Genomic DNA, 26,059 nt, shown 5'->3' with positions numbered 1-26,059 from the left:
GCAGTGGGTTCCTGACTGGATACATGTTGTTCAGCTTAAAATGGGGAAAAAACACCAAACAACAATTGCTTTTCTTGATGTCATAATTGCTCTGAGTAAACAACCCCCAAATGACCCTTTTTCAGAGGACGGTGCATAGCTGCAGAGCCGAGATGAAGCCAGGGGTGCTTTTGTGCATTCAGTCTTCTCGGCAGAGATGCACTGGGCCACGTTACACAGCTCCAGGGTAGGATCCTACAGCTGCTGCACAGCAAGGTTGGTCCAGCTCCTGGGAGCCTCTGCCAGGACTTCAGCAGAGCTGCTTTATGAAGAGTGGTCGCCTCCCGGATGATGGGCTACACATGACAGCCCTGTCTTATCATCTCTGTGCACGTCTGAGGGCCTGCTGAGCGTGGCCAACATCAGACCCAACCTGCTATCAGACTTGCAGAAGCATATGATGGGGTAACTGAAAGCTCTGATACATCAGTAGATTTTCAAAGACTGAACACTTTTCATCTGCACGGTTTGCTGAACTTGCAAACAGAAAGACTTTCTCCTCCAGTAAGGAGAGTTAGAAAAACGGATTCCAAGTTTAATATCAGTTAATCCTTAAGATAAGTGCATTTAAAAAGATGCCATTTAAAGATTCATAATTGCGTTTCTTCTGTTTGGAAGCCCAAGGGTTGCAACTCAACAGTTCAAGTTTTAGCTGACATGACTGCTCATGTTCTTCAGCCATCAGTTGCGAAGAATCCTGCTCAGGGGTTATTGACTCCTCGTGCTTCTGCAGTTGCTGGCATCTTTGCTGACACTCAAGCAACTTACTCTTTGGGGTCAGAGAGACTACTTGTGAGCTTATCCCTGGCAGGAAGACTGCACAAGGGCTGCCATTCTAATAAAACGTGTCAGCAGTCACTTGCAATACTGATTAATGACATTATTTTTGTCTAGAGGGTTTGAAGTGATGGCATCTGACATGCATGCTAGTCTTGCCAGTCCTTTTCAGCTGTGCTCTACCACATGCATTTTGTACACCCGTCACCCAGGAATTTCAATAGGGTTCACTCTTTCTCATTGCTGATAGCAGGAAGTCTGCATCTTTAATCAAAAATTAGGGAGAATTTCAAGAATAGATGAGATGCCAAGTGCAGTTGTTTCTGCTGTCTCTGTATTTTGTTTCTGATTCAGCATTGCTGTCAGCCACTGAAATAGCAAACCTCATGCAGCAGCGACCTAGCAGGTTCTCTTGCCTTTTGAAAAGCCACCCCGAAGGGATTAATTTGCAAAGACTGTGGCTGAAGGTGACAACAGATACCTCATGTTTAACAAAAGAAACCATGCAGACTGATCTACTTTCAGCTCTAGCATTGGCAGAAAACTCTGCATACGCTTTTGTGATTAGACCTAACTCTAGAAGAAGTTGTTGCCCAATCCCCTGCCATCGCTAATGAGCGTGGGTGTTGTCCGGCATTTAGAAAAGAGATCTGGAAGACTATGGGTCAACTTTGGAACTTGGTTTCTTATTGTCTAGAATGGGCATGAATGCGTATTTAATGAGGATGAGACTTTGATGATAAGCTTTTGTAAAACTTTGAAGGTCCGGTGAAATATTTTAAGACACTATGGTTTTTGTAATCATTAAAATGATAAAGAAGTTTCAGCATTGAGCTTTCATTCATATATATCCAAAGTATCATTGAGCAACCAGGTACTGTGATTTTTTTTTTTTTAATCACTTCATTGAAACTTTCTTGGACTGCAATAAAATTGGATGTCTTGCAATTCTTGTAAAAGGTCTCTGCTTGGTACCATGTCAAGCTTGTTAGCAAGAAGTGCAGATGCTGATGCCCACCTCCTCAGTGATAAATGCTGTAAAGATATGGTCCTCATAGCCAGGTAATGACCACAGCACTAACAATCTGAGTAGAAGATTTCTGTACAAGGGAAAATTCATGAGTGTGGAAATAGAGAATTCTCTGTACAATATCTATTCTTTCTATAACCGAGATGTATACATGATACTGTTGAATTGCAACCGACATAGCACATTCTTATGTATAGGTCTGTTTCAAAAGCCCTTTTGAGAGCGTGTGTATGTGTATTATATATGTATATAAGCTCGTTCATGTGTCTACATATATAAAAATTAAAGGTAAAGTTTGAGGCAGACATCCAATCTGAATAAAAGAAGAGATTGTAATAAGAAAATAAATACCAAAGCATATAACTATTCCACTCATTTTGCACCAGTAAATGGCTGCTAGTGAGAACTGATCCCTCTGATGCTATCACTTTTATAGCCACTACAGCCATCAGCCATAAGTCTTTGATGGCCGAAGGCAAAAAAACCTCCATACCACCAAAAAACTCAGTATTTCAGGATATGTTACAACAATTTAAAACAAACTGTTCACATTCACTTAATGTAATTGTTTGATCTGTTACACTTCTACCATTTGATTTTATTATCTACTTGTTGAGTTCTGGGTTGTTTGTTTGTTTTTTTTTTTTCTTTCAGAGCCATGTGTAGTTTAAGTCCAGTCCAAGCCAAAAAGAACTGCTTTGGTTTAATTTGAGAAGGGTCAGAATGAGACCATTTTAGTAGCCAGAATTATTTTCTATATTTGATATGAATTGGTGGTTTTTGTCATTTCCCATAATCTGCATTTCCTTCATAGATGCCCTGTTTCCTACAGGTTTTTACCAGTTTCTACCAACACCTTTGTGAAAAGTTCCTCCATGATGAGCCACAGTTTCTATCTCTCCGCTCTGCTATAGAAAAAGAGAAAGGTGAACTTGCTTTTTGTGGCCTTTTCTGTTGGGTTGAGGTTCAGAACTGGTATTACAGGAGATTATTGTGATAATTATTAGGAAACTGGGTCGCACCACGGCTTTCGACTGGAGGATTGTGTGCTTCTGCAAGAGGCGTGTATTTTGCTTGATTCTTGTTGGCCGTTGCATAGTGCTTTATTGTTTTGCGAGATCACAGGGAAAATAATGGTCCCAGCAGTAAGATCAGGGTCATCTACCCCAACGCAATAACTAGACAGTGCTTTCTCATCTAAAGAACATTTCTTTCTGTTCCAGCCATAACCATCTGAAATGGTTTATCCTCAAAACAAACAACACTCTACGACAGCTTCAGCTATTTCACAGTAAGTGAAAAAAATTTGTAGAGGGTTAGATACAAGGTATTATAAGGTTTTAATTAAAAATAAAGTAGAAACAGTACCATAGCAGTAGAAGAGGTGCTCCTTCTTGGTTAGTCACTGATGAACCAGAAATCCTTACAAAATCTTGCTGCTTTTTCTGTGATATGTTTTGGTGCCTGGTACGGACTGTCTCAGCAAGTGTGTTTTGCTGTGAGCTTCAGTGAAGGAAGACGATACTCTATGGGTCTTGGTAAAAGTAAGGAAACGATCTCCTAGGCTTCCACGGGATGAGGCGGGGGGTAAAGAGCTAGTGTAATTCTGCTGAATTAATTGAGTCAGAAGGACCATTCAGTGTTCACAGGCTCCGGGCCAGTGGAGCTCAGCCATTGCGTGGGAAGGACATATTTAGTCTTTTGCGGGGAGGGGAGCCAAAGGGAGTGGGTGCAATAGTTTCTCCCGCATTGGCTGGCCCCAGAAGAGCGGAACTAAGAGATCAGCTCAGATAGTCGCGTTGTGGGCCTGGGGAAAGTAAAGCTAGGCTTTTCAATGTTGTTTCAGTATACTGTACGTGGCATGTGCAAGCCTGCAAAAAGGATGAAAGGTAGAGAAGTTAAGAGCAAAGCTCTAAATTAAAAATTTTAAAAATAGGATCAGTTGGAGAGTCTTGTGTCACTCTTAGGAGTTAGCTATTTTGAAGCTGTTGCCATGGCTGCGTTGTGTCTTTGATAGCAACGGCAGAGAGCAAGCTGGTGGAAGTGTGAAAATCTCTACAAGTGGCGCCTGCCTGCAACAGATGGTTTGTGGCTTTCGGTTTTGTGATAACTCAGAATTAATGAGCTTAATCTTTCTCTTTTGTTCTTTCCATTTCATTATTCCATAAAATGCACTCCCTGAACTGAATTACCTCCTCGGAGGTTCTCAGATCAGAAATAGTGGAGCGGATGCACCGGTGTAAGAACAGAGGCACTTCCAGTGGTGTGTGCGGTAAAGTCAGCAGATCAGGCCTCCGATCTCCCATTCTGCCCATCTCACGCCTTACTAGCGAGGACTCTTTGCGTATTGTGGGGACATAATTGGAAGAGAGCTCAAAGTAAAAGGAAATAAAGTGTATGAATGGTAAGAATTGTAATACAAATGCTGAAAATGAAGTCATTTTAGATAATGTTTTAACTTTTTTTTTAAGATTACAGTTTTGTTAGCATCTATTCTGTTCATCCCAAAACGTAATAGACATTATGAAGGTGATTAGACAAGATACAATGAGAAATATACAGAAATTTACCATGTTTTATGTGGCCAACTGTGAAGTTTATTGTTAATTAAAAAAAAAAAAAAGAGAGGCTGAATTGCAGCTGAGCCGTCCCTCTGTAGACCAAGCGGAAAATAAAACTTTGACAAAGCCCCATGAGAAATTCTTTAAATCCCTTCCCCTTTTATCTCTGCTTCTTTGCCTGGAAACTAATTCATGCCTATTGGAGTTGAAATTCTGCTGGTCTGTCAGCCAGTCAGCGTCTGAAACAAGCAGTGACATTTCAGAACTTCCTGTGTTTGTTTTTTTCTTTAGTTGTGCATTACTAAAAGATAATTGGTTTTATCTTTTCAAAACTTCGCTGTTTTGAAAGATGCTGTGAGCATCCCTCTTTGTACTATCAGATTAGCTTTATTGGAGGATCAAAGATAAGTGTTTTTTTGTGATTTTTAAATATTCCAGGTATGGACAGATCCTCTGCTAATAGAAGAAAGATATTCAGGTAGCTCCCCAGAAATGAGGACAAATATGCCAATGCTAATCTTACACTAGCTAAGTATGCAGCTCTTTTTTTCATAAGACTTTCAGGTAATGGCTATTAACATGGCCTTGAAATTGTTAATTCACAAAAAAGTGATGAACTGCAAAGAACTGTGCAGGAACTTGAAGGGGATTTGAAGGGGAACTTTTAGGGATTTGGAGGTTATTATTGGAAAACGCGGCTGTGATTTCTAATCTTTGCCTGTTTCTGTGTTTAAACAACTTTCTTGAGACTTAGGGAGTGGTGGGGGAGGAAATGTTTTGGTTTTGAGGATGTTGAAGGATTATATATTGTTTATCAAAGCTGTTATATAGCTGTGAAATGTTTCATTAAATCAAAATTTCTGGTTTTGTGTTTGATGGCAAAATGCTTTGGCTGAAAAAAGATCTCTGGTTGTTTTCTGAGTGTCATCAGGCCACTTGAGCTTGTCTCAGCACCATCAGTATTGGTGGGGAAGTCTGTAGCCAGTCCCACTGTGCCAGGTAGTGTAATTTTTGGAAACCCTTTCACTGATGGATTAGTAGTTCTCTCACCAGAAAGAGGTGCTATACCATCGTGATAAAGTATGGGGGTGGAGGGGAAACTAACTAGTAACTGTGCTGGTAAACTTAAACCTAGAAATTTTTGTTGTGACTCAATAGATGATTTCATTTGGAAACAGAATAATTATATCCCATCCTCATCTCTATTTCACTCAGGAGGAAGGACTTAGGCACTAGTGTGTTTGACAGTTAGATGACCTTTTTGTGAAGTATATGACTGCATCAGTTCTGGCTCAACAATAGAAGGGCATGAATTCATTTAATACCAGTATTACCGCAGAGGTCCTGATATCCTGGCTTGATCTTTGCTCTGGTTTCCATTTCTGTTTCAGTGCTGTGCTTGTAGCCTGTGTGCTGGATATGAAAATGTGAGCCACATCTCAGTAGCCGTGCCAGTGGAGAGATGCTTTCTCATTTCAGGAGACTTTGGACTAAACCCTGAATAAAGTAATTAAGTTCAGATATTCCCCAAATCACCTGATTTACACAGGGCTATTAGATAGGAGTGAATGTGACAGCTTCCATCAACATGTGCTTGAGAAAATCTGCTTTTCAGGAAATGGTTTAGTGGACACTGTGGTGTTAGGTTGATGGTTAGGTTAGGTTAAAGATTCTATGATTCTACGAATATGTGTCACTGTGATTGAAGCGTTTTGGTGGCCTGCTGTTCTGTGCAATTTTTGATGTACCTAACAAAATGCATGGTTTCATTTTAGACTTTGGCTCTTTAATTGCAGCCTACAGTGTTACGGTGAAGTCATGTGTTATCCAGCAGGAGCATGGGAAAACTGGCTATGTGCAGTTCTCAAGAGTATTTTTGGGCAAAATGAGTGCTTACTAGTGAATATGACATGCTGGTCTTCAATAAGTCTAACTTGCAGTGAGGAGGAGTATGGCTGTTGGAAGGAGAAAACCTACACATAGAGAAAAATGAAAGGGAGAATATGCAGCAAACAATAAAGAAAAATTAAACACAGAAGAAAAGACAAATCAGTAAGAGGAGGTGAAAAAAAATCTATTTATCCCTGTCTCTGTGTGACAGCTGCTAAACAGACGCTTGAAACAAAGGAAGAAGAGGAAAAGCTCAGAGCAGTTTACCTTACATTTATTAATCTGCCTGTCTTGCATTGTTTTCCCTGGCAGAAAAGGTCTGTGGGTACGACTGACAGTGAGGGAGATGGAGTTAGACTGAAAAGACAAGTTTGTTTTTATTGGAGCTGTCTGCACATCTGCACACTCGGTACAGCCACAGACCTTCAGATCTCTGCCCACAAGAGAGTGGTGTTGAGCCATCCACTTCCACACCAGGTAGGAGGGTGCAATTTATAGTGTTTTTAAATGTAAAGTGCGTTTTAACCTTGGTGCTACTTCTGGTTCACAAATAACGTTTGACTTTTCCATCAAATATGCTTTACCTTGAACTGAAAACATGTAAGCAAATTGGATTTCAAGTGGAGATTTTAGACTATGTAAAGAAACTGTGCACATACGCTGGCAATTGTATCCATAATATCATACCTAGCTTATCTGTCCCTGCTTTTTATCTTTTTACAGAGAGGGGGAAAAAAACCCCAAAACACCACAAAAACCCAGACAGACATGAAAGCAGTTTGAGTCTGATCATAGCCAGGGCGGATCACGTGGCGCTGATGTGCCTGTGCTGCGGTTTCCCAGGTTGTTGCAGAGCATGGTCTGCCAGACAGTGTTGATAGGGCTCCATGGTTATCTCTGGTTGCCTATTGGTTATTAATTAACAGCTGATCAGGAAATTAAGGAAAGTCTCTATAACATCCTTACCAAATGGTGCACCTAAAGACTATAATGAGCCTGCAAAATGGCCTTCATTTAGGGTACCGATATAAATAGTTTAGACTCTTGAAAGACCACAGCCTGTAGCAGCTCCCACTGGAAATGTTGGCAAGTCCTGCTTGTCCTTTCCTGTTGGAAACAATTGCTTGGGCTGGTGTGGACCATAGAGGCATTTCATGGGGAGTCTAGTTTTCTTGCGAGTTAGCCAGGTAGAAAGACTGGTTGGAAGACAGTGCTGGGGAAAGGAAGGAGGCAGTGCCTTGACCAGCTCCGTTCAACCTCACTTTAGTTGTGGTGCTCCAGGGGAATACTGGGAGGGTTTTCTCTGCCTTATCCTTGAGGAGGCAGGAGAATATGTAGATACGTCGGTGTATGGCCAGTTGTGGCTATTTGGGTGTCTTACAATAGATACTCTGACAGGGAAGTTTGCTCAAGTATTTTTGCACATACTGCTTTCTAAATTAATTTAGCTACTGAAAATAAATTACTTATAGGGTTCCTATAATATATATGTGTCCATATAGACACATATATCTTACATCCTCTGGACTAAGTTATATTAGTACATTACTCCTGCCTTCTATTTTACCTCAAAAGAAAGAAAACTCGACAGGCTTCTGAAAGCTCCTTGGACTGAATTTGGACAGAAATTTTTATACTCTGAAAAATTAAATTTCAGCACAGCATTTTTGCCTCTAAAAGCTGCCCTTCTCAATTAGAGATGAGCAATGTTCTGAGTCCTTCCAGGATTAACAGGCATCTCATAAGATGGAGAATAATGATAAATTAATATGAGCTAATGATCAATATTTTCAGACTGAGTTATCTCTTAAGAGGTTTTTCAGAGAAAAATCTCAACAAAATGTGGCATATCATTAAAAAGATTTTTAAAAATCACAGAGAGACTAAGTTAAAAGTCCTCTGATGTGTTCTTTTTAGCCTGTTAACTGGCCAGCTCTGTGTCTAAAAACAGGTTCAAGAGCCATACAGACTACATGGTTTCACATTTTATCTTACGTGCTAGTCCAGGAGCCCCCATCATCAATGTTTTATTCTGTATTGGAGGAGTTCTGTCCACTTGCAGATTGTAATTTCTTGATTTTTTTCTACATGGTGTTTCCCAGTCCCGCAGCAATCCTCAGGTCTCACGAGCAGTTTCTGTTCAATGGGGACGCTGATCTGTTCACTGTATTGTTATCTCTCTGCATGGGGCAAAGAGCTGCTCCTATGGGAATCTTTATTTGTCAAAACCATATATGGCTTTTTTAAAATACCACCCTTCTTTATTTCTTTATCAATCTTTATTAAGTGATGCACTGAATATATTTCTGTGTATGATTTCATGATACCTGAGAACAGGAGGAGTGCCAGTCAGGACTCTTGTTGCCTGAATGCATGGACACGAGCTGCGCTTGTAACGCGTGGGAACCGACTCCAAAACGGGTTGAGGCTCTGCCCGTATGCTGCTGCTAAATCGGGCTCTCATCTTTCAAGCCGTGATGCAGTTGGTGTATTAGAGACTCTCGTCCTGTCTCCTGTGAGCTGCTGCACTGCGTTGTGTCATGTTTGACCACATTGCCTACACAAGCTGAAATTAAATGTTTAAAAAAGAGGGAGAGAAATAAACACCTCTCCCTGCCGGGGAACATTTGACTCCCGTTGGGGAGGAGCTATTTTAAAGCTCAGACTGAGGGATAGCTATTTTTGCCCTTCAGCCAGACAGACTCAGCTAATGGTCTATATTGTTCAAAACGTTTTTGTTGACCAAATTCTTTAAAAGAAGAATTAAAAAAAGAACAGGAAGGGTCCCTAAACCAGCACCAGGTAGACGTGGCACTAAATGGAAAGGATCTTGTCTGTACCTGAACTCTTCTGTAGTTCAGGGATGCAGAGATGGGCTTTGTCTTGTTATTATTCAAGTGTGCATTTGCTTTAATAATGAGAGACAGAGTCCGAGGCCAGCGTGGGTAGTTCAAGGGCAATTCTGCTGAAACCACTCACATTGCACAAATTGTGAACTCTCCAAGCGTAGCTCAGGAGTTGGCAGTTATTTCCCTTAATTGTTTCAGACACACTGTGCAGTTAGAGGCTTTTGGGGCAAGCGTAATGCAGAAGCAGCCAGTTACGCAGCAGAGACTGCTGTCCGAATAGCAAGGGATGTTGTTGTGGCTCATCTGCCTCGTTGCTGATGTTCCACTGAGTACTTGCCTTAAGACTGCCTGTGTAGGTGGATTTAAGTCTTGGGGTGGGGGGTGAAACACGTTTCGTGTTAGGGATGGGTGCCATTTCATTCAGTATTGAACCCGACTGCCGTGTGAAGCAGCTCCAAAGCCATCTGGGAACACCAATAAACAAATTTAAGTGGAGGAAAAAAGCTGTATCTGCTTGTGATGAGGAAGTTGATGTAAAAAGCACGCCAAGACTCACAAAGGAGTTTGTCAAGTTTTTTTTTATTTAATAAGTGCTGTGATCTTTGGTGATGACAAGCAGCAAAGCCTTTGTCCAAACGAAGATAGAAAAATTGTGCAACATTGCACTTAATCTGTTTGGTTTTGATTCAGGAACAGCATGGCCTTAGCCTGAAGTATCAAGATCTCCTGTTGTGGTTCTGCTGCTCATATTCCACACAGCCTGTAAGTGGCTTATTTCAGCTCCGATGCTGGCTCCCTCTTGCTCGAGACTCGGCAAAAACTAAGTGTCATTTTTTATAGCTAAACAAGCCCTGTCCTGCTCCTGGGCCCCTCTTTACCCTGACTCCAAGGCAGCATTTCGAGGAGCTTCCCTTGCTGCTGGGAGCTCCGGGATGGCAGCTCTCCAGGTTTTTTTTCACCTAGCTGAGAGCAGCGAGGCATCGCCCTGGAGCTGGCAGCCCTTCTCAGGAGTTTGCAGGGCACAGGAGGGTTTTGGTATCCCCAGCAGCACTGTGCCCTCAGATTCTGCCCTGGGTGACTGCTCCTCCCTTCCCTTGGGTTTTTCCCTTGCTGCGTGCATCCTTGACTTTCTGCAATTGCCTCTTCCTCAAACAGAAATAAGTACTGAGGTGTGTGTGTTGAAGGTCAGGCTCCTATCAAATCTGCCATCTGCACATGTGATGTCTTGCTGGTTACAGCCTCTCGCAAGATGAAGAAGTGTCTGTGGGTGGGCGGGTAAGCGATGGGTTTAAAAATACCACTTGCGAATTACCTGATGGGAGCAGTTTTGGAAGGCAGTCCACGCCCAACACAATTTATTTTTCTGGTGGCAAAGGTATTTGAAGAGATGTTTATTTAAAAACAAAATTAACTAAACATGAAGGGGAAGAGGACGCTGAGAGGAGATAAATATCTTGCAGACTCAGGCAGTATCAGTGTTACAGTGGCTGGTGGTTTTCATTGCAATCCTGATGCCTCTCTGGGGTAGCTCAGGTCACTGGATTTGTACTGGGGAAAGCAGAGCAAGGAGGCGATGAGATGGGATGAGCTGGGAACGGAATGAGAGGCAGCTTGCTTTTCACGAGGTGATAGTGACCTTCTGTGACTGAGAAGAGACAAACGCCTTTGCCATAAGGTGTCCATCATCTCTAGCTCCTGCAGCACCAGAAACGCAGAAGGCATTTACATTTCACAGGTTGTCTGAGTGGTCATTTCCCCATTAGGCAAAGGTATGGGGTTAGTGAAGGCTTGATGTAGTTGAGCTGCTTTAAGATGTGTGTCTGACTGGTCCTCAGTTCCTTGCTCCATCTCTAAGCAGCTGCAACTGCCTGACCAGAGCGAGATGCTCGACAGCAAGCACAAGGATGCTTGAGTTGCCTGCCAGCACAGCAGTAAGTCCAGGATGCAGCAGATGTGCCCCTGCACAAGGGAAACCTCCTAAACCTCCTCTTCTGCCAGCCAACATCAGCCCATGATAGATGCGTGGAAGCTGGCACACTCACCGTTGCTCCTGGGACGTGCCAGCTGCAACACTGTTGGGCACTTGTTGCCAGCATGGGCATCACAGGCAGGCAGTTGTGGGACAAGTGATGCCTTGGTAGGAGGAGCTTTAGTGAATCTCATCTCTTTTGTATGGGTCCTAGACGATTTTTTGAGCGAAGGCTTTGTGGACAACTCCAGATTGTTGTGTTTGCTCTGGTCATTCAAGATGTCTCTCACACAGTAAAACTTTGATTTCTATTTATTTCATTTTCTTTTTATTTACTTTTATTTGAAGAACTTTGATAATTTCCTTGCCATTGCAGAAACTTCTTGGTCAATTATACAGTATTGTTGTAAAAGTGTTTCCATTGCCTTTTGCCTAAATGAAATAAGGATAATAGAGAAGAGCATTCTTTTGATATGCCTTTTTAATATGTCTGTTTTGGAACCTTTTATTGAAAGGGTTTTAGATGTCTTTCTTTTAATCAAAATTCATTTCCAAGTACCCTTCTCTAGTGCTGTAGCAATGACTTCCCGTCTGAATGAGTTATGCTAATTTCAGTGCTGAAAATCCCAAAATAGCTGTGCGGAGAGGAATCAAATTATAGTTTCAGTATGGGGTGAGGTGGTGGGAAGAAGGAGGATGCTGCACCTTCTTCCTGCACGGGGACAGGTGCCTGTCTCCCTGTGCTCAAAGGAAAGCAGGACCCAAAACATGAGCAAACAGAGCACCGTGCGGAGGTGCCTCGCTGTGACTGTCACCTGCCATCCCTCAGAAACTCAGCTCCTGAGGTCCACAGCCTGAAAAAACCCCAGCCTTTCATTAGCACCACCATCATAGAACAAGATCTCCACAGCTGTCGCATCACGATGAGCTCATTGAGCTCATGCCCGTTTCCGAACACTTACACACAACATCTTGTGAGAGGGCTAAGACGAAGCACAGCTTATATAAAGCCAAGAACGTGTCAATGGTATAATTAAAATCTCTGGATCCTCATCGTTATTAGTCTGGATCTAATAGTTACAGAAAAGGAAAGAAAGAGGAATAATTTAGAAAATTTCTACATGTAAAATTCTCAATAATACTATACATTTGCTACTTTCTTTTTTACCCCTAAAGCGATAAGCTCCATGCCTGAGCTTCACTGCTCTGTGCCTACCTGAAGGGTCAGCAGTGCCCAGCGCGTGCCCGTCCCTCACCTCCCACCCCTTTGCCGCTCTGTGCTGCACCCCATGCCTCCATCATGGCAGTATTTCCCTGTACTGCATCACCATGGTGGAGATGTGGCCATAAACACCTGGTCAGCTACAGACCCGGCCATCACAGCCGAAGCTGGTACAACACACACTGCAGGCAGGTCCGGAAAAGCTCAGACAGAGCAAGCCTGGCTGTTGTCGGTCCCCAGCCCATGCCAGCTCAGCAGAAAGAGTTTTCTTGAGAAGTCCACTAAGGTGAGTGGTTTTGGATGATGCCTGTTCAAGTGCATCATTTGCGTCAATGCCTGGCCAGCTCATATGAACTTTATTTTGGGTTTTGGTTTTAACTTCTTTGTGTTTTGGTTTTGTTAAAAGAAAAAAAAAAAGGGAGGGAATAAAACCAAAACCTCCCTTTATTCCATTTATTTTTCAGTTGTGCGACCATGCATTGGAGGCAATCGAAATGATGATTCCATTCCAAATGATTTGAGCTTACCTGCTGGAGCTGGAGTACATTGGTCATATAAAGAGAGGACAGCTGTGGGCATGGGCAATATTTGAACGTGGGCTGGGTGGTGAAGCACTTAAGCCCACAGTGCTGAGAGGATTACAGATGAGATGGATCACTTTTTGAGATTCAGGCCTGATTTCTTCAGCAAGGAGTGTCTGGAGCCTGCTGAAGGCAGAGGAAGCCTGGGCGTATAAGCTGGAGGTGATGCTTCCAGGCATCCTCCTCCTCCGGCTGGGCAGACAGAGGAAGTCCTTTCATGGCTTGGCATTCCCATTTGGGCTGCTTCTGGAGAGGGGCCTGGCGGAAGACAGAGGTGTCAATGCCACTTCCTTATAGAAAGCCGCGAAATATACCATGTAATTACATCTGGGCAGAGCGGGGCTGCTCCAGCAGCACAAGCACTTTACAGTTAGCATACGTGACTTGAGAAGGCAGGCAGTGCCAGAGCTTGCAGACGTTTCAAGAGGCACAAATACTAGAAACCCACAGGAAAACTTTTGTCAGTGACTCGACCTTGAAGATACTTAAAAAAAAAAATTAAATAAATAAAAATTACAGGGGAGTCTTGTGTACCTGCTCCAGCTGTGAGACTGCAGCAGCCAAAAGCACAGGTTAGGAACACGCAGCTGTTCATAACCCTGCTTCCCCAGCCAGCACATTGCCTGCGTTTGCACCAGTCTTCCCTGCTTGGGTATCAAACGTCTGCACATCTTTTTGTTTGTGACTGGTTATGCAAAACTGTGGATTCTGTGCGTGACGGTAATTGCTTATCCACTATTCATTTCTTACAAGACTTTTTTTTTTTAAAGATTTCTGCTTGTCTTATCTCCTGTGCAGTATTCTTGTGTGCATTCAGCATGCAGAACAAGCATTGTGTGACAAGAGGGGTTTCCAGCAGGAATAGCTAAGAGGAAACAGCCCAAGTCAAAAAGGCTGTGATTAGCACACGCAGTCACACGTACGTAACGCCTTTGAGGTGTACCATTGAGTTCAGCTGGAAGTTTAACAGAGTGTGAATACCCTTGTCCAGCAGAATTAATCCGTTGGGTAAGATTTCAGTCCGTCACTTCCAGTGTGCTCATTTAGGTTGATGGGAAGAGAATTACAAAGAACTACGGCATGGGGGGGGTGGGGGTGAAGCTTTGTTCATGAGTAGATCAAACAAGGAAGAGTGTTAAAGTTGTCCTGTCATTGAGGAGAAACCGTTGATCCAGCCCTACAACTGAGATCTGAATCAGGTAAAGTGATTCCTGAGGTGAATAAATAGAAATCTTCTGAACCTAGGTCTTAAAAGCAGTAAGACTCAACTCCTCTTGCAGTCTGCATGAGCGTGGGGCAGCAATGCAGATTCTCGTCTCAGAATCCCACATGGCTGCTGACAAGTGCTGGGTGATGTTCCTTTGAGTGTGCTGGCAGCGTGCTGCGCACAGCCTCCCTGGGAAGTGCACGACAGTGCTTTGGCTGCTCATCGAGCCCTCGCACAGGTTTCTCGTGTGGTTTTCAGGAAAAGTATTTCCAGTTAATCATTCCAGTTTTCCCTTTGTCCCTCTGACGTGCAAAACACTGGATCCCCCCTGCTCCGAACCCCAGAATTTATACGCTTTCTTAGGAAGTAAGGAAAACCAAGAAACATCTCATTGGATTTAATACTTGTTTCTTGCTGAAAGCAGTTTAACATAAGCATGTAGATTCCTATACAATGTAAAATAACTTCTACAGGACGTTTATTATATAGACCCTTATATAATATGGAATATTGTTATGAAAGATGTGGCTACAGAAGTCATGTAGTAACAGTTAATAAAGACTTGGATCATCAACTGAGTGTAGAGGATTTGCCAAAACAGCTGTGAAATGCCTTCAGATAGTAATGTACTCAAAGTGGTTCTATGAAGCATTTTGGCATTGGAAATTAGGCTGTTTCTGATGAATCAAATAGGAGAAACACTGTGCCTGTCTGCCTGGTGAGGGAGGAAGGGCAGCAATGGAGCTCCTTAGCTCTTGCGAAGCTGTAGGTTTCATGCCTGCCTCGGCTGTTTGTAGGTAAGCAAGGACAGATCTGGATTCCTCCTCCTTCTCCCTCCTTCATACTCTGAGGAAGCAGGCAAATTTGGTGTTTCTGTCCTCCTGGCTCTTCAGCTCTGAGCATCTTTTCCTGCAAGCTTTGACTTCCTTTCCTGCCGGGGGATGGGCAGTTCGGCTGCAAGTGGTACAGGTACTGTGCTGAGTGAGCTCAGCTCAAAGGGAAACTGCGTGATGTCGTCCTACAGTTGGGTTTGGGTTGGGTTTTGAACAATGAGGTTCTAATTACATTATAAGCACAGGAGGAAACTGGCACATAAAGAAATAGGCCACCTTGATTGCTGGAGAGTTCTTCTGCTGTCCCACAAATTTAGTATCTTCTGTCCTGCTATTTTCTGTGCAGGTATTTGTTGAGACTTCTCTGGGTTCTTTGGTTTTGTTAATGTCATTAATATTTTGAAGTTAAAAAAAAACAAAAAAAAAGAGTAAGGCAAAGGAAAGGCATGTTGTCAGCATTAGGGGAGAACATCTCAGCTGAAGCATGTCAGGGATTTAGCTCATTGCAAACTGGACAAACTTGGAGGTATAATTTATCATCCCAAGCCAGACTGAGGATCAGGTAACCTTCTTTCCGACAGGGCCTGGCACAGGCCGCATCTCCAAGAAACGTGCATATCTTGTCATGACAGATAGTGCTTTAACTATGGAGCAGGCTTTCCGCTCGCAGGGTTGGTCAGTGATGGGGACTGTCTTTCTCCATTGTTCTCACATGGAGCTGTGACAACAGCTCCCCTTGCTCTGTGTGCCCAGGCAGCTCGCTGAAAGCTGGGCTGCTTCAGCTCACAGTTGCTCAGCATCTCCGCAGGAAGAAGCTCATAGTGGAGAAAGCACCACAAGCTTTTGAAAACTGGCTTCTGTCCTTTGGAGGTATGAACCAAATTGCTGCTGGTCTCTTGCTCAGGGCTATGTTGACGGCATCTATCCAGCTTTTCCAGGCTCCCAGGTGGGTAATGCTGTGGTAATGCTGTGGTAATGCTTCCTGTCCAGCTACACCGAGTAGCGATAAATTTAGACCAAGTGAATCATAATGACAGTACAGGAACCAGAGGAGCACAGACCGCCCTCCAGGAGAAGGGTCTGGCTTCTCTGTACAGATGTCTTCATCCCTTGAGCTGCCAGCCCTGTCCTGAACTCTCTGCCTGCTACAGGCAGCCTGTGGCTCCGCATCACCCGTTTGCATATCCATGCAGTCCCTGTTTTGTACCATAGAATCATAGAATAGTTTGGGTTGGAAGGGACTGTTGAAGGTCATCCAGTCCAACCCCCGAGCAAGGAGCAGGGACATCTCCAACCGGATCAGGTTGCTCAGAGCCTCATCCAACCTGGCCTTGAATGTTTCCAGGGATGGGGCATCCACCACCTCTCTGTGCCAGTGTTCCACCACCCTCACTGTAAAAAAATTCCTTCCTTATATCTAGTCCAAATCTACCTCCCTCTATTTTAAAACCATTACCCCTTGTCCTATTACAAGAGGCCCTGCTAAAGAATTTCTCTGTATTTCTGCCTGGGATTGCCCCGACAATCATTCACATCAGTCGTTTCCCCCTTATGGTTTTTTCCCCCGAACAAGAAATCAGGGTAGTATGAAACGTTTGTAGACATGCATAGTGCAACTGGCTGTATTTTTAAACCTGCAACTTGGAGTGGGTCACCCCAAGCGGCCAGCTCATGCAAGGGCAAAGCTGGACCTGTATTTCATTTCCTGAGAGCACTGACATCACACTGCTTTGCCAGTGTCTGGCACTGATCTCTGCAATTCCAGTTGGAGGCGGGGCAAGCACAGGGAGATGGCTGGAGAGGGCTTTTTGAGTTAAGGCAGTTACCTTTCCATTTCCAGCTTGTGATCGACAAATACTTATTGCTCCCGCCTTCAAAAGGTCTGACTTCTGAGCAAGGAATAATTGTAGAAGGTATGGTACTCGAGATGAAATTTCAGGAAATTTTAGCTCAGATGAAATTCTGAGCTATCGGCAGCCCAGCTGCACTGGAGCTGCCTGGTGCCCGTGCCATCAGTGTCAAGACTGGACCCTGATGTGGGGCAGAGCTGGCCATCTGTCCCTGCCCTTACTTTGACAGAGGGCAGCGAGGGAAGACGTGTTGGATCTGGCAGTGGCCAGACAGATACCAGGCACCTGGGTTACAGCTGATGAAGTCATGGCCTCAAATTAGTGAAGTCAGCCAAGCTGGCTGATGAATGTGGGTTTATAGGACCTGAGAATCTGGTCACACACATCTGGCAGACACGGCAGGAGATACCTGCTCAGCCACAACTTCCAGGTGCAGTGGGCATGATGCAAATACCAATTATTGCTCCGTGCATTTTGTTCCTGCAACAAGCAGAAGCACAAACTGCGAAGTAGTGCAGAACACCTGTGACCCTTCATCCAAACAGATGGTGAAGGTGATGCGCTGGTTTTGTGGCTCCCCTGCCCAAAAGAGGCTGGAGCTGTGTGTGTGGAGATGGTGGTGAGGAGGCATGGGGGCTGCGGAGGAAGCCTGTTCTCAAAAACGTAGGTGCAAGGGGCTGAGCAGCCCTTGCTTCCTGGCTACTGCAGGCATTCAGTAAGGGGCTTTTTTCTGCGTGATGGCTGAGAGTGCCCAAAAACCAGCAGCTGGCAATAGGAGCATACCCAGTTATTCACAAGTAGTGCTTTTGGGACCTGTAAAACTAATGGAGCTGGGACCTGTTATGCAAGCACATAGAATCATAGAATCTTTAAGGCTGGAAAAGACCTCCAAGATCATCAAGTCCAACCATCAACCTAACACCACCATGTCCACTAAACCATGTCCTGAAGTGCCACATCTACACATTTTTTTAACACCTCCAGGTAAGGTGACTCCACCACTTCCTTGGGCAGCCTGTTCCAGTGGCTGACCACTATTTCAGTAAAAAATTCTTTCCTAATATCCAATCTAAACCTTCCATGGCACAACTTGAGGCCATTTCCTCTTGTTCTATCATTAGTTACGTGGGAGAAGAGACCGACACCCACCTCCCTACAACCTCCTTTCAGGTAGTTGTAGAGAGGGATAAGGTTCCCCCTCAGCCTCCTCTTCTCCAGACTAAACAACCCCAGTTCCCTCAGCTGTTCCTCATAAGAATTGTTTTCTAGACCCCTCACCAGCTTCGTTGCTCTTCTCTGGATGTGCTCCAGCAACTCGGCGACCTTCTTGTACTGAGGGGCCCAAAACTGAACACAGTATTCCAGTTGTGGCCAGTGCTGAATACAGGGAGATGATCACTTCCCTGCTCCCGCTGACCACACTGTTCCTGATACAAGCCAGGATGCTGTTGGCCTCCTTGGCCATCTGGGCACACTGCTGGCTCATGTTCAGCCTGCTGTCTTGCAGTAAGAAAAAGTAACTTTATTTTTTAAACATTTTTACCTTTTTTTTACACTTTTTCCTCACTGCCTAGCCCATCTGCCTGCAATCTCCAGGAGAGATGGGGGCGGCCACACAGGTATATTTTTGACAAGTGCCTCTCTGCGTGGCATTTTCTTCTGAGGGAAAACATTTGCAAAGAACCTGGAGCCAGCTGCTCAGAGGAAGGTGGTAGAAAAATGCTGGAAATAGAAGTGGAGCGATTGTGGGGCTGGCGTGGGAGGTGGGGAGAGGGGTTTCAGGAACTTGCCTTGCAAGTGTGTTGGGAAAGATTGTGGTGCATCTTGTTGGTAGAACAAGATCGGCACACTGGTCACCTTCCTCCACCAGCAGTGTCACAGAGACTTCAAGCAGCCTGCGATGCATTTCAGCCTGAAATAGGCACCTGAAATAAGGCAAATGATTGGTGCCTTAAAAATACTTGTTTTTCTCTGGATGTAAAGGAAACTCCATGGTAGGCACCTAAGGGTGGGTTTACAATCCTACACCCGTCATGACGGGTGGCAGGGGGAGAGGGGTGTTGGTTTTGTGCAGGGGTCTATCTTTTGGGAGGGCGCTGTGTGTGTCTGTAATTCAGGGCTCCAAGACTAAGGCTCCTATGGTTTGTTTTTTTCCAGTAAGGAGAAATAGCAAATTTTAAAGGCTTAGCATAAACCAAACTTGTGCACACCTCCATGCTGCGAAAAAACACAATGGTAACTTCCATCTGCCGTATATCACAGCATTTATAACTTTGAGGCTTGCTGCTGGGAAGCGTTGAACTATCGATGCTGTTCTTCAAAAACCTGAAATGGTATCATTAGATACTGCATCATGTGTCACATTACTGCTGTTAAACACAGGGAATATTTGCTCAGGCTTCAGAGAAGAGGCACGATGCCTTTTCAGTTCCCGTGCAGCTGCAGAGGAGCTAAAGCCAGGCTGCTTCTTCCCTCTGCACCCACAGCCACTGGTTGTGTTCTGTCCACCTGCAAAGCAGGCAGTGACATGGGAACCTGGCTGGTTTGCAAGGTTGAGCACCCTTTTTCAGAGGAGCAGTGTGGGAAGGAATCCCTTGGGATTGGGTGCTGGGTGATTCCTGGTGCTAACGCAGCACATACTGGGGAAACAAATGTTCAGGAGATCAGGTTTTTCTGGCCTGTTCTAAACTGAAAATGCAGCACTGCATTTTAGCGCCTGTCACCAGTACGTGCTCAGTGAAGGAATTTGGATCCGAGCATAAGGCAGGAGTTGGTGTTGAGTGTTTGGAAAAGGGCCAAGGATGTGTGCCTTGAGCCCTACTCTCATCCTGGTCTCTCCTGCTCTAGTTCATTCATCGGTCCTTTTCCTTTTGAGGCTGCTGTCAAAACCCAAAGGTATAGTCAGGAGAGAAGCGCACTAGCAATGTAAATATTATGAAACTACCTTGGACTGACAAAAAAGAGGGAATCATGACCGTTTTTGTTTTTTTCTTTTTTAATAGGAATTTCTTGAGTTTTTGATGCTGATATGTCTCAGTTGGCAGAGGAGAGCAGCTGTTATGTGCCTCCACCATCAGCTTGCTCTCTGCAGTGCCAACTTATGTCTTGATTTTGGCATCTCTAATCCCTCCTGCTGTCTGCGCCCAAATCTTTTTTCTGTCTTCATGAACACCACACGGTCCAACTTGTCAAAAAGAAAAGTGATGTTCCTGCATCTTTTTACCAGCCCTCCCAGTCCTCTCGTGCCTGACCCACCCACCTCCTCCCCGGTACCCTGAGGGTCCCAGCTTTAGCCTGGCCAGGTTTCCCCATCTCCTTTGCGCCACTGGTTCCCATCCCAGCCATTGCTGGGGACCGAGCATCTCAGGAGAGGAAGATGTGCTTTCTAACGGGACTTCAGGAAACACAGTGGCATTTAAAATGCTGGTCAAACAGCTACTTCCCCCACCCCAAGTCCGTTTCTCACCTCTGGTGTAACAACAATAATCCTAAATATTATTGATTTTTCTTTAAAGACTTCTTGTAAGATCTGTCAGCTGGGGTTTTCTTTCCTGGCAAAACAAAGGCAGAGCTGCCTAGGCAGCCTGGCTGATGCTGTGGGATGCTCTCTGGAAGAGATCTGGGGGAAAGACCTTGGGCTTTCGACTCAGGGCTAGTGGAGGTTGCGGGGGATCGGGGTCAGGTCAGGGTCTTGGCAGGGAGTGCTGTTGGGTGCACTGGTGCCATGGGTGTTTTGGGGCCTCACGAGAGGAGGGAGGTGACCTCAGGGGCTGGCGGGGCAGCAAGTGACCTGTTTATAAAAAGGCTGGGTATGCAGAGCTCGGTGCTTATCCCTTTCTCACACTGCGGGGCTTGGACGTAAGGCAGCACCAGGTCTTTGGGGGCTGAGTTAAATGCAGGTTTGATGTAAAAAAAAAAAAAACAGCCATGGTAATTGTTGGAGGTGCCTGAAAAAGATCGTCAACGTGAAATCATATCTAACTGGGGACAGGGGTATAATTTTGTCACAGGTCGAGAGGAAAATACATCCCATGGTATCTGCGGCAGGGGTTGGGTAGAGAACAAGAGGGAAAACCTCTGCCGAAGGTGCATGCGTGAGAGTGAGCGGTGTGATGGTGCCCATCTCGAGGGTGAGGGGCTGCAGGGAGAGCAGTGGGGCCAGGGTGGCACCGAGGCCTCCCTGCACGGTAGGGAGGAGGAAGGAGAAAAAAAAGATGCTCTTCACACTTGGCATCTGCGTGGTCCTTGCACAACCCATGCGGGGCAGACCCATGTGGTCCCTTGGCTGGTAACGATGGGGGAAAAAGGCAGGAGATTTTGTAGGACAAAATTAAGCAGAGTGACATGTCTGGTTTCTGACAGATATGAGCCACGGTGAGGTTGCAGCATGGGGGTTGCTTTCTGGGTGCTATTGCTGTAGATGATATATCCCAGGCAAATTCAGATAAACTGCAGTTTACAGAGCCCTGGCTCAATCCTGACCCTGCTCAAGTGTCCTTAAGTCATGGCGCTGGCATATCCTATGAATCTCTGTAAACCTTCACCAACAGCTCCCTGGCACAGGCCTGCATCCTCCGGTCACCATCTGAAGGCCTCTTTCTTCTACTCAGGGCAGCAGAAACACCTCCTCCCAGCTGGGGTGTACGTGCAAACACTCCTCGCGGAGCATGAATGCCATCATTTACGCTTCCCCTGCAATAAAACACCCGTAGGCACCCTACTCCTGGCCCACTCACCCCGTGGCTGTGCCCATCATCTGCGGCTCGGTCATGGGGAGACACCAGCTTGCAGAGCAGGGATGCGTTCACCACTTCAAAGCAACCTATTGGCACTTGCGGCATGTTTTTATTAGTAAAGAGGGGGTGTTGTGGGCATAGAGGATTTAGGAATGGCCAAATATAGGCAAGGAAGTAGTCTTCCTTCCTCCTGGCCTGGGGCAGGGCAAGGGGCAGGAGGAAAGGACCACACCGGGTGTATGGCTGGTCCTGTCCTAAACCACGTGGGCAGAGAGGTGCAGTTGCAACGTGTCAAGGCGTGTGTGTGTGTGCGCACGTGGAGGTTTGCAAACTCCTTCTTGCATTACCTGTGAGTGAGCAGAGGCTAGCTGTGCTGCCGGTGGGCTATTTTGTTTGGAGTAGATACCCACGCTGCACCAAGAAACCCTAGAGTATATGTGGTGCATGTATATGTATTAATATATATAAATTGCATATATGTGCCCATGCATATTCACGTCCATACACACATGCACGTGTTGCTGCTTGTGTTTTCCACAGCAGAGGTTTTATCCCCTGGCTGGCAGCTGGAAGAAGCCCTGGTGGTGCTGTGGCCCCTCTGTACAGGGGGGACCATTCAGTATTTCCTTTCTGCATGAGTCCATGTGGTGGGCAGGAAAACAGCCATGTCCTCTCCTCGCCGCATGGTTTTGTGCTCCTGCCCCGAGGCACAGGGGAAGGCTGAGTCCTCGCAGATCCCACGTGGGTTTCGGCACCCTGGACCATAGCAGGGGGCAAACGCCACTCCCAAATGCACATGTTAAGAGGACGCCCTCCCTGGGATGGGGTCCAGTGCTTCGTGTGGGCGATGCTGTTGTTGTTTGTGTGTGTCATAGCGGGAAGTGTGTGAAGGGAATAAATTTAACAGTCAAAACACAAGGCTGGTGCAGTCGGTCATTAACTGCCAGCCCGTCTCGTCATCCTGCAACCACAAGGAGCTTTTTTAGGGCCGGCGTCCTGACGGAGGCCGGAGGAAGCGTGGGAGGCCAGTTCCCGGTGACACCTCCGCGTGCAGGAGCTCTGCCCGCCGGTGCCATTGGCTGCCCCTCGCCTGGGGCCGGCACTGGCCAGCGGTTAAATGCCCGCACGGCCACACTGGGGCACACAGCCTGAGACATCCCACTGCAGGCAGACAGCTTGCCCCGTCCCAAGCACTGGAGGAGACACTGGCTTGCACCACGCCTCGAGGTAAAGGTTTCAGTTTCTTCGGGTTGCTTTGGCATTGCCATGAGTGAAAACGGCAACATTTGGGGAGAGAGGTTCTAGATTTGCTTGTGAGGTTTGGTTGAAAGCAGGAGAGACTTGTAAGCTGGGATGTAGGTGCTGCTTCATAAGGGAAGAAATCAGGAGCGTGGCTCTTTGCTCCAGTGCATTTTGAGAGCACAGTGATGCACAGCGCAGTAAGTGCGCCCCGTGGGGATGTGGTGCTCGGCTGCCTACTTAAGGGACTTGGAAAGCAAGAAGACAGCTGGAGGAAAGCCCCCTGGTGCTTTACCTGCCTGCCCAGGCAGGAGTGCTGCTGCTGCCCACAGAGCCGATGGCATTGCTCCTGCCCCAGTTGAGGTGTTGCTGTGGCTTTCTGCAGTGGCTACCACTGGAGTTGCTAGAGGGTTGCCACTCCTGAGATGGTTTTCCTTAGGATGCCAGGCTGATCCAGAGGTCACTGGGGATATGACTCTCCACAAGATGATCCTACTGGGGTGCCTTGCTTTGGGATGGCAGGAGGTTGACGAAGCTGTCGGTGACCATGCCAGGTGGGAGGTGCAGCTCTGCAGCCCACGGTCTTGCAGCCCTTCCCGTCCCCCATGACAGTTCCCATTGTGGCTGCCGAGCTCGGTTGGGTGGTGGGTGATATCATAATGGGAAAAGGGAATTCAGAGGACCTTTCCCACTCTTTAATGATGCTCAGACAAAAAGTCTGCAAGAACACAGGCAGGCATTTAAAATCTCAAACTGAAGTGGAGTCCCTGCACAGGAGGTGGCATGAGGACAAATCCTTGGCTTATGTGATGACGTGCCAGGCTGGGCATCACATGCCAGGATGGCAAGGCTATGTCGATCAGAAGGGCTTTGTGGGGCACATGCAAATACTTTGCTCCCTGTTGCAGCTGCAGGGACCAGAACCAACATGAGGGCTGCATTCCTGGTGCTGCTCCTCTGGGCCGTAGCCTGCGCTCATCCCGTAAGTACCCCGCTGCACAGGTACTCAAACCCCAAACCCTGGTGGTTTCGCCCACACAAGGCGTGCTGCTTGACTGCCTGTTGCTGATCAGATGTCTCCTGGATGTGCTTAGGTGCCCAGCCATGAGCCCGCCCGCCCCCGCCGCAGCGCCCAGCAGGAGGTAAGCCGGAGGGTGCCCCAGTCCCGCCAGTGGCCTCTGCTTGCCCTAGGCAGGTGTTCTCAGACCAGGCACTTGGGGGAAGAGCTGCTGCTTCTGGGGGTCCTTGAGCTTTGCTCATCTACTCAGTCTTTTCAAGCTGGGTTGCTTTCATCTCATTTTGCCTTGCCTCCCTGTGCATGTTCCCAATTCACCTTACACGTTGCGCTGCATTGGTCCTGAAAAAGGGAGTTTCTGTGTTTGGGCTTTTCTGAGTTGCTCTCTTGTTGGTGGCTTCTTTTGTCTTGCATCACAAAAACAACTGAAGGGCTGAGGGACAAGCAATAAAAAAGGCTTCAGTGGCTCCTAAAAATGGCTTAGGAGCAATATGTTGTCCTGCAGTAAATGTACAGTGGCATTTAATTAATGAAAGCACCATGTCATGTTTTCCTTCCAGGACACAGCAAATGAAGATGACATCAATGCGCTGGGTGACCTCCTGGATGGTGGAGATGGCAGACACCCTCCTGCCAGTGCGGAGAGGGGGGACAATGCCCTTGCTGGGGACCTGGCGGGTGGGAACGCTGTGGGTCAGGACCTGGGCAAGCTCGGCAGCCAAGACAAGGGAGGCAGAGCTTGGGAGGCTCAGCACCAGAATCACGTGGACCATGAGGACATGAATGTCCAGGATGGGAATGGCCTTGGTTTCCTGGTAAGTGAGCAGAAAGAGGTTTTGCTCTGCCAGCAGAGTGTGCTGAGCTCCATATCTGATGTCAGTCATGGTAGCGCTTGTCCTGCGCGGCAAGCAGCACCCATAGTGTCTGTGACCTGCAAACCTTTGCATTTATCACCACCATAGGAGGAGGATGCACGCGATGCTGATGACGGTGACAACGGAGAGCACCACAGCACTGGAGACAATGGGCTTCCCTCCTATGCTGGCGGGCACCTGGATGAGGAGGATGACAGCGGGGATGACACCTTTGACGAGAACAGGGAGGAGGAGGGCAGCGAAGGTCCTACTTATGTGGCTGGTGCCGATGGGGCAGGCGAGGATGGCCGTGACTCTGGCCGTGACTCTGGCCATGGGGACGCTGGGGCTGGCAGAGGACATGGTGACAGTAGCAGCAGCAGCAGCAGTGAGAGCATCGGGGCGGACCACCGGCGGTACAGGAACTACCTCGGCAGCTGGTACCAGCGGACCTACAGGCGGGGAGGGCGCAGCAGCAGCAGCGAGGAGGAGGAGGGCTATGACTTTGAGGATGAAGCCATGCAGGGCGATGACCCCTCTGTCTTTGATGACCCAGGCAGCAGCTACAAGGGACGCCGTGCTGGCCTACGCGCCCTGGGGAGCAGCCGGGAGAGTGGCCGAGGGGCTGGCTCCCACCGTTGGGAGGAGGGTGACAGCAGGTCCCCAGAGGTGAGAGACACCAACTCGGAAGAAGACAGCCCATCCACGGAGGACAACAGTCAGTCAGAAGAGCCTGTCACCAGCCAGTCAGAGGAAAACAGTGCCAGCCGCTCCGGGGAGGACGAGGACGGAGAGGACAGCCGCTCTACGGAGAGTGAAAGCAGCAACTCTGACCAGTCGGACGATGAGCCAGGGGAGTCCCCGGAGGACATCTCCCAGGAGGTGGTGGGCACGTCGAGCGAGCGCAGTGGCAGCCAGTCCCAGGAAGGGCAGGAGGACCGGGAGTCTGCCGAGGACAGGAGTGCACCATCCATGCCCGACAGTGAGTCTGGGGAAGACGAGGGTGACCAGAGCAAGTCTGGGGAAGATGATGGCGACCAGAGCCAGTCCACGGAGGACACCATGGAGGAATCAAAGGAGGATGAGAATGACTCTGATCCCGATGGGGACGTGCCGAGCACATCAGCCGAGAGCCAGAGTGCATCCCCAGAGGATGATGGCAGCCAAGAGGATGATGCAGGTGAGGACAGCAGATCCATGGAGAGCAACAACAGCGAGTCCCAGGAGGATGATGATGATGATGATGAGAGCCGCTCCCAGGAGGATTCCACTCGCGAGTCCAGCAGCCGTGGGGACAACAGCTCACCGCAGAGCCTGGAGAGCAGGAGTCACAAGCGGCGGCCGGGTGCCTACCGCCACAAGCCCGCTGCTGACTATGATGACAATGACTGCCAGGATGGGTACTGA

General features: G+C 47.0%; 2 protein-coding genes across 2 annotated transcripts in view; one reads left to right on the top strand and one right to left on the bottom strand.

Annotated features, from left to right (window-relative positions):
• Positions 1 to 3,337, bottom strand: part of SPARCL1 (SPARC like 1) — a 16,645-nt gene extending 13,308 nt beyond the window's left edge. Inside the window, exon 1 of the mRNA XM_010123767.2 lies at positions 3,215 to 3,337. The gene's annotated coding sequence lies outside the window, so the exon portion shown is untranslated. The remainder of the gene's footprint in view (positions 1 to 3,214) is intronic.
• DMP1 (dentin matrix acidic phosphoprotein 1) lies at positions 2,714 to 26,059 on the top strand. The gene is made up of 5 exons (XM_086747180.1): positions 2,714 to 2,772; positions 23,692 to 23,765; positions 23,878 to 23,925; positions 24,359 to 24,613; positions 24,761 to 26,059. The coding sequence occupies exons 2-5, from the start codon at positions 23,712 to 23,714 to the stop codon at positions 26,057 to 26,059; spliced, it is 1,656 nt and encodes a 551-aa protein (XP_086603306.1). The 5' UTR covers positions 2,714 to 2,772; positions 23,692 to 23,711.

The sequence above is a fragment of the Chlamydotis macqueenii genome, chromosome 4, assembly GCF_036417535.1.
Source record: "Chlamydotis macqueenii isolate bChlMac1 chromosome 4, bChlMac1.mat, whole genome shotgun sequence".
NCBI lineage: Eukaryota > Metazoa > Chordata > Aves > Otidiformes > Otididae > Chlamydotis > Chlamydotis macqueenii.
The sequence above is the reverse complement of the archived record's forward strand: the minus strand, read 5'-3'. Positions and strand labels throughout refer to the sequence as shown.

Excerpts from the sequence above, each read along its gene's own strand:
- DMP1 (XM_086747180.1), top strand. The coding sequence starts at position 23,712 with ATGAGGGCTGCATTCCTGGTGCTGCTCCTCTGGGCCGTAGCCTGCGCT. Across the intron at positions 23,766-23,877 it reads CCGTAGCCTGCGCTCATCCC|GTGCCCAGCCATGAGCCCGC; the intron begins GTAAGTACCCCG and ends GGATGTGCTTAG. Across the intron at positions 24,614-24,760 it reads GGAATGGCCTTGGTTTCCTG|GAGGAGGATGCACGCGATGC; the intron begins GTAAGTGAGCAG and ends TCACCACCATAG.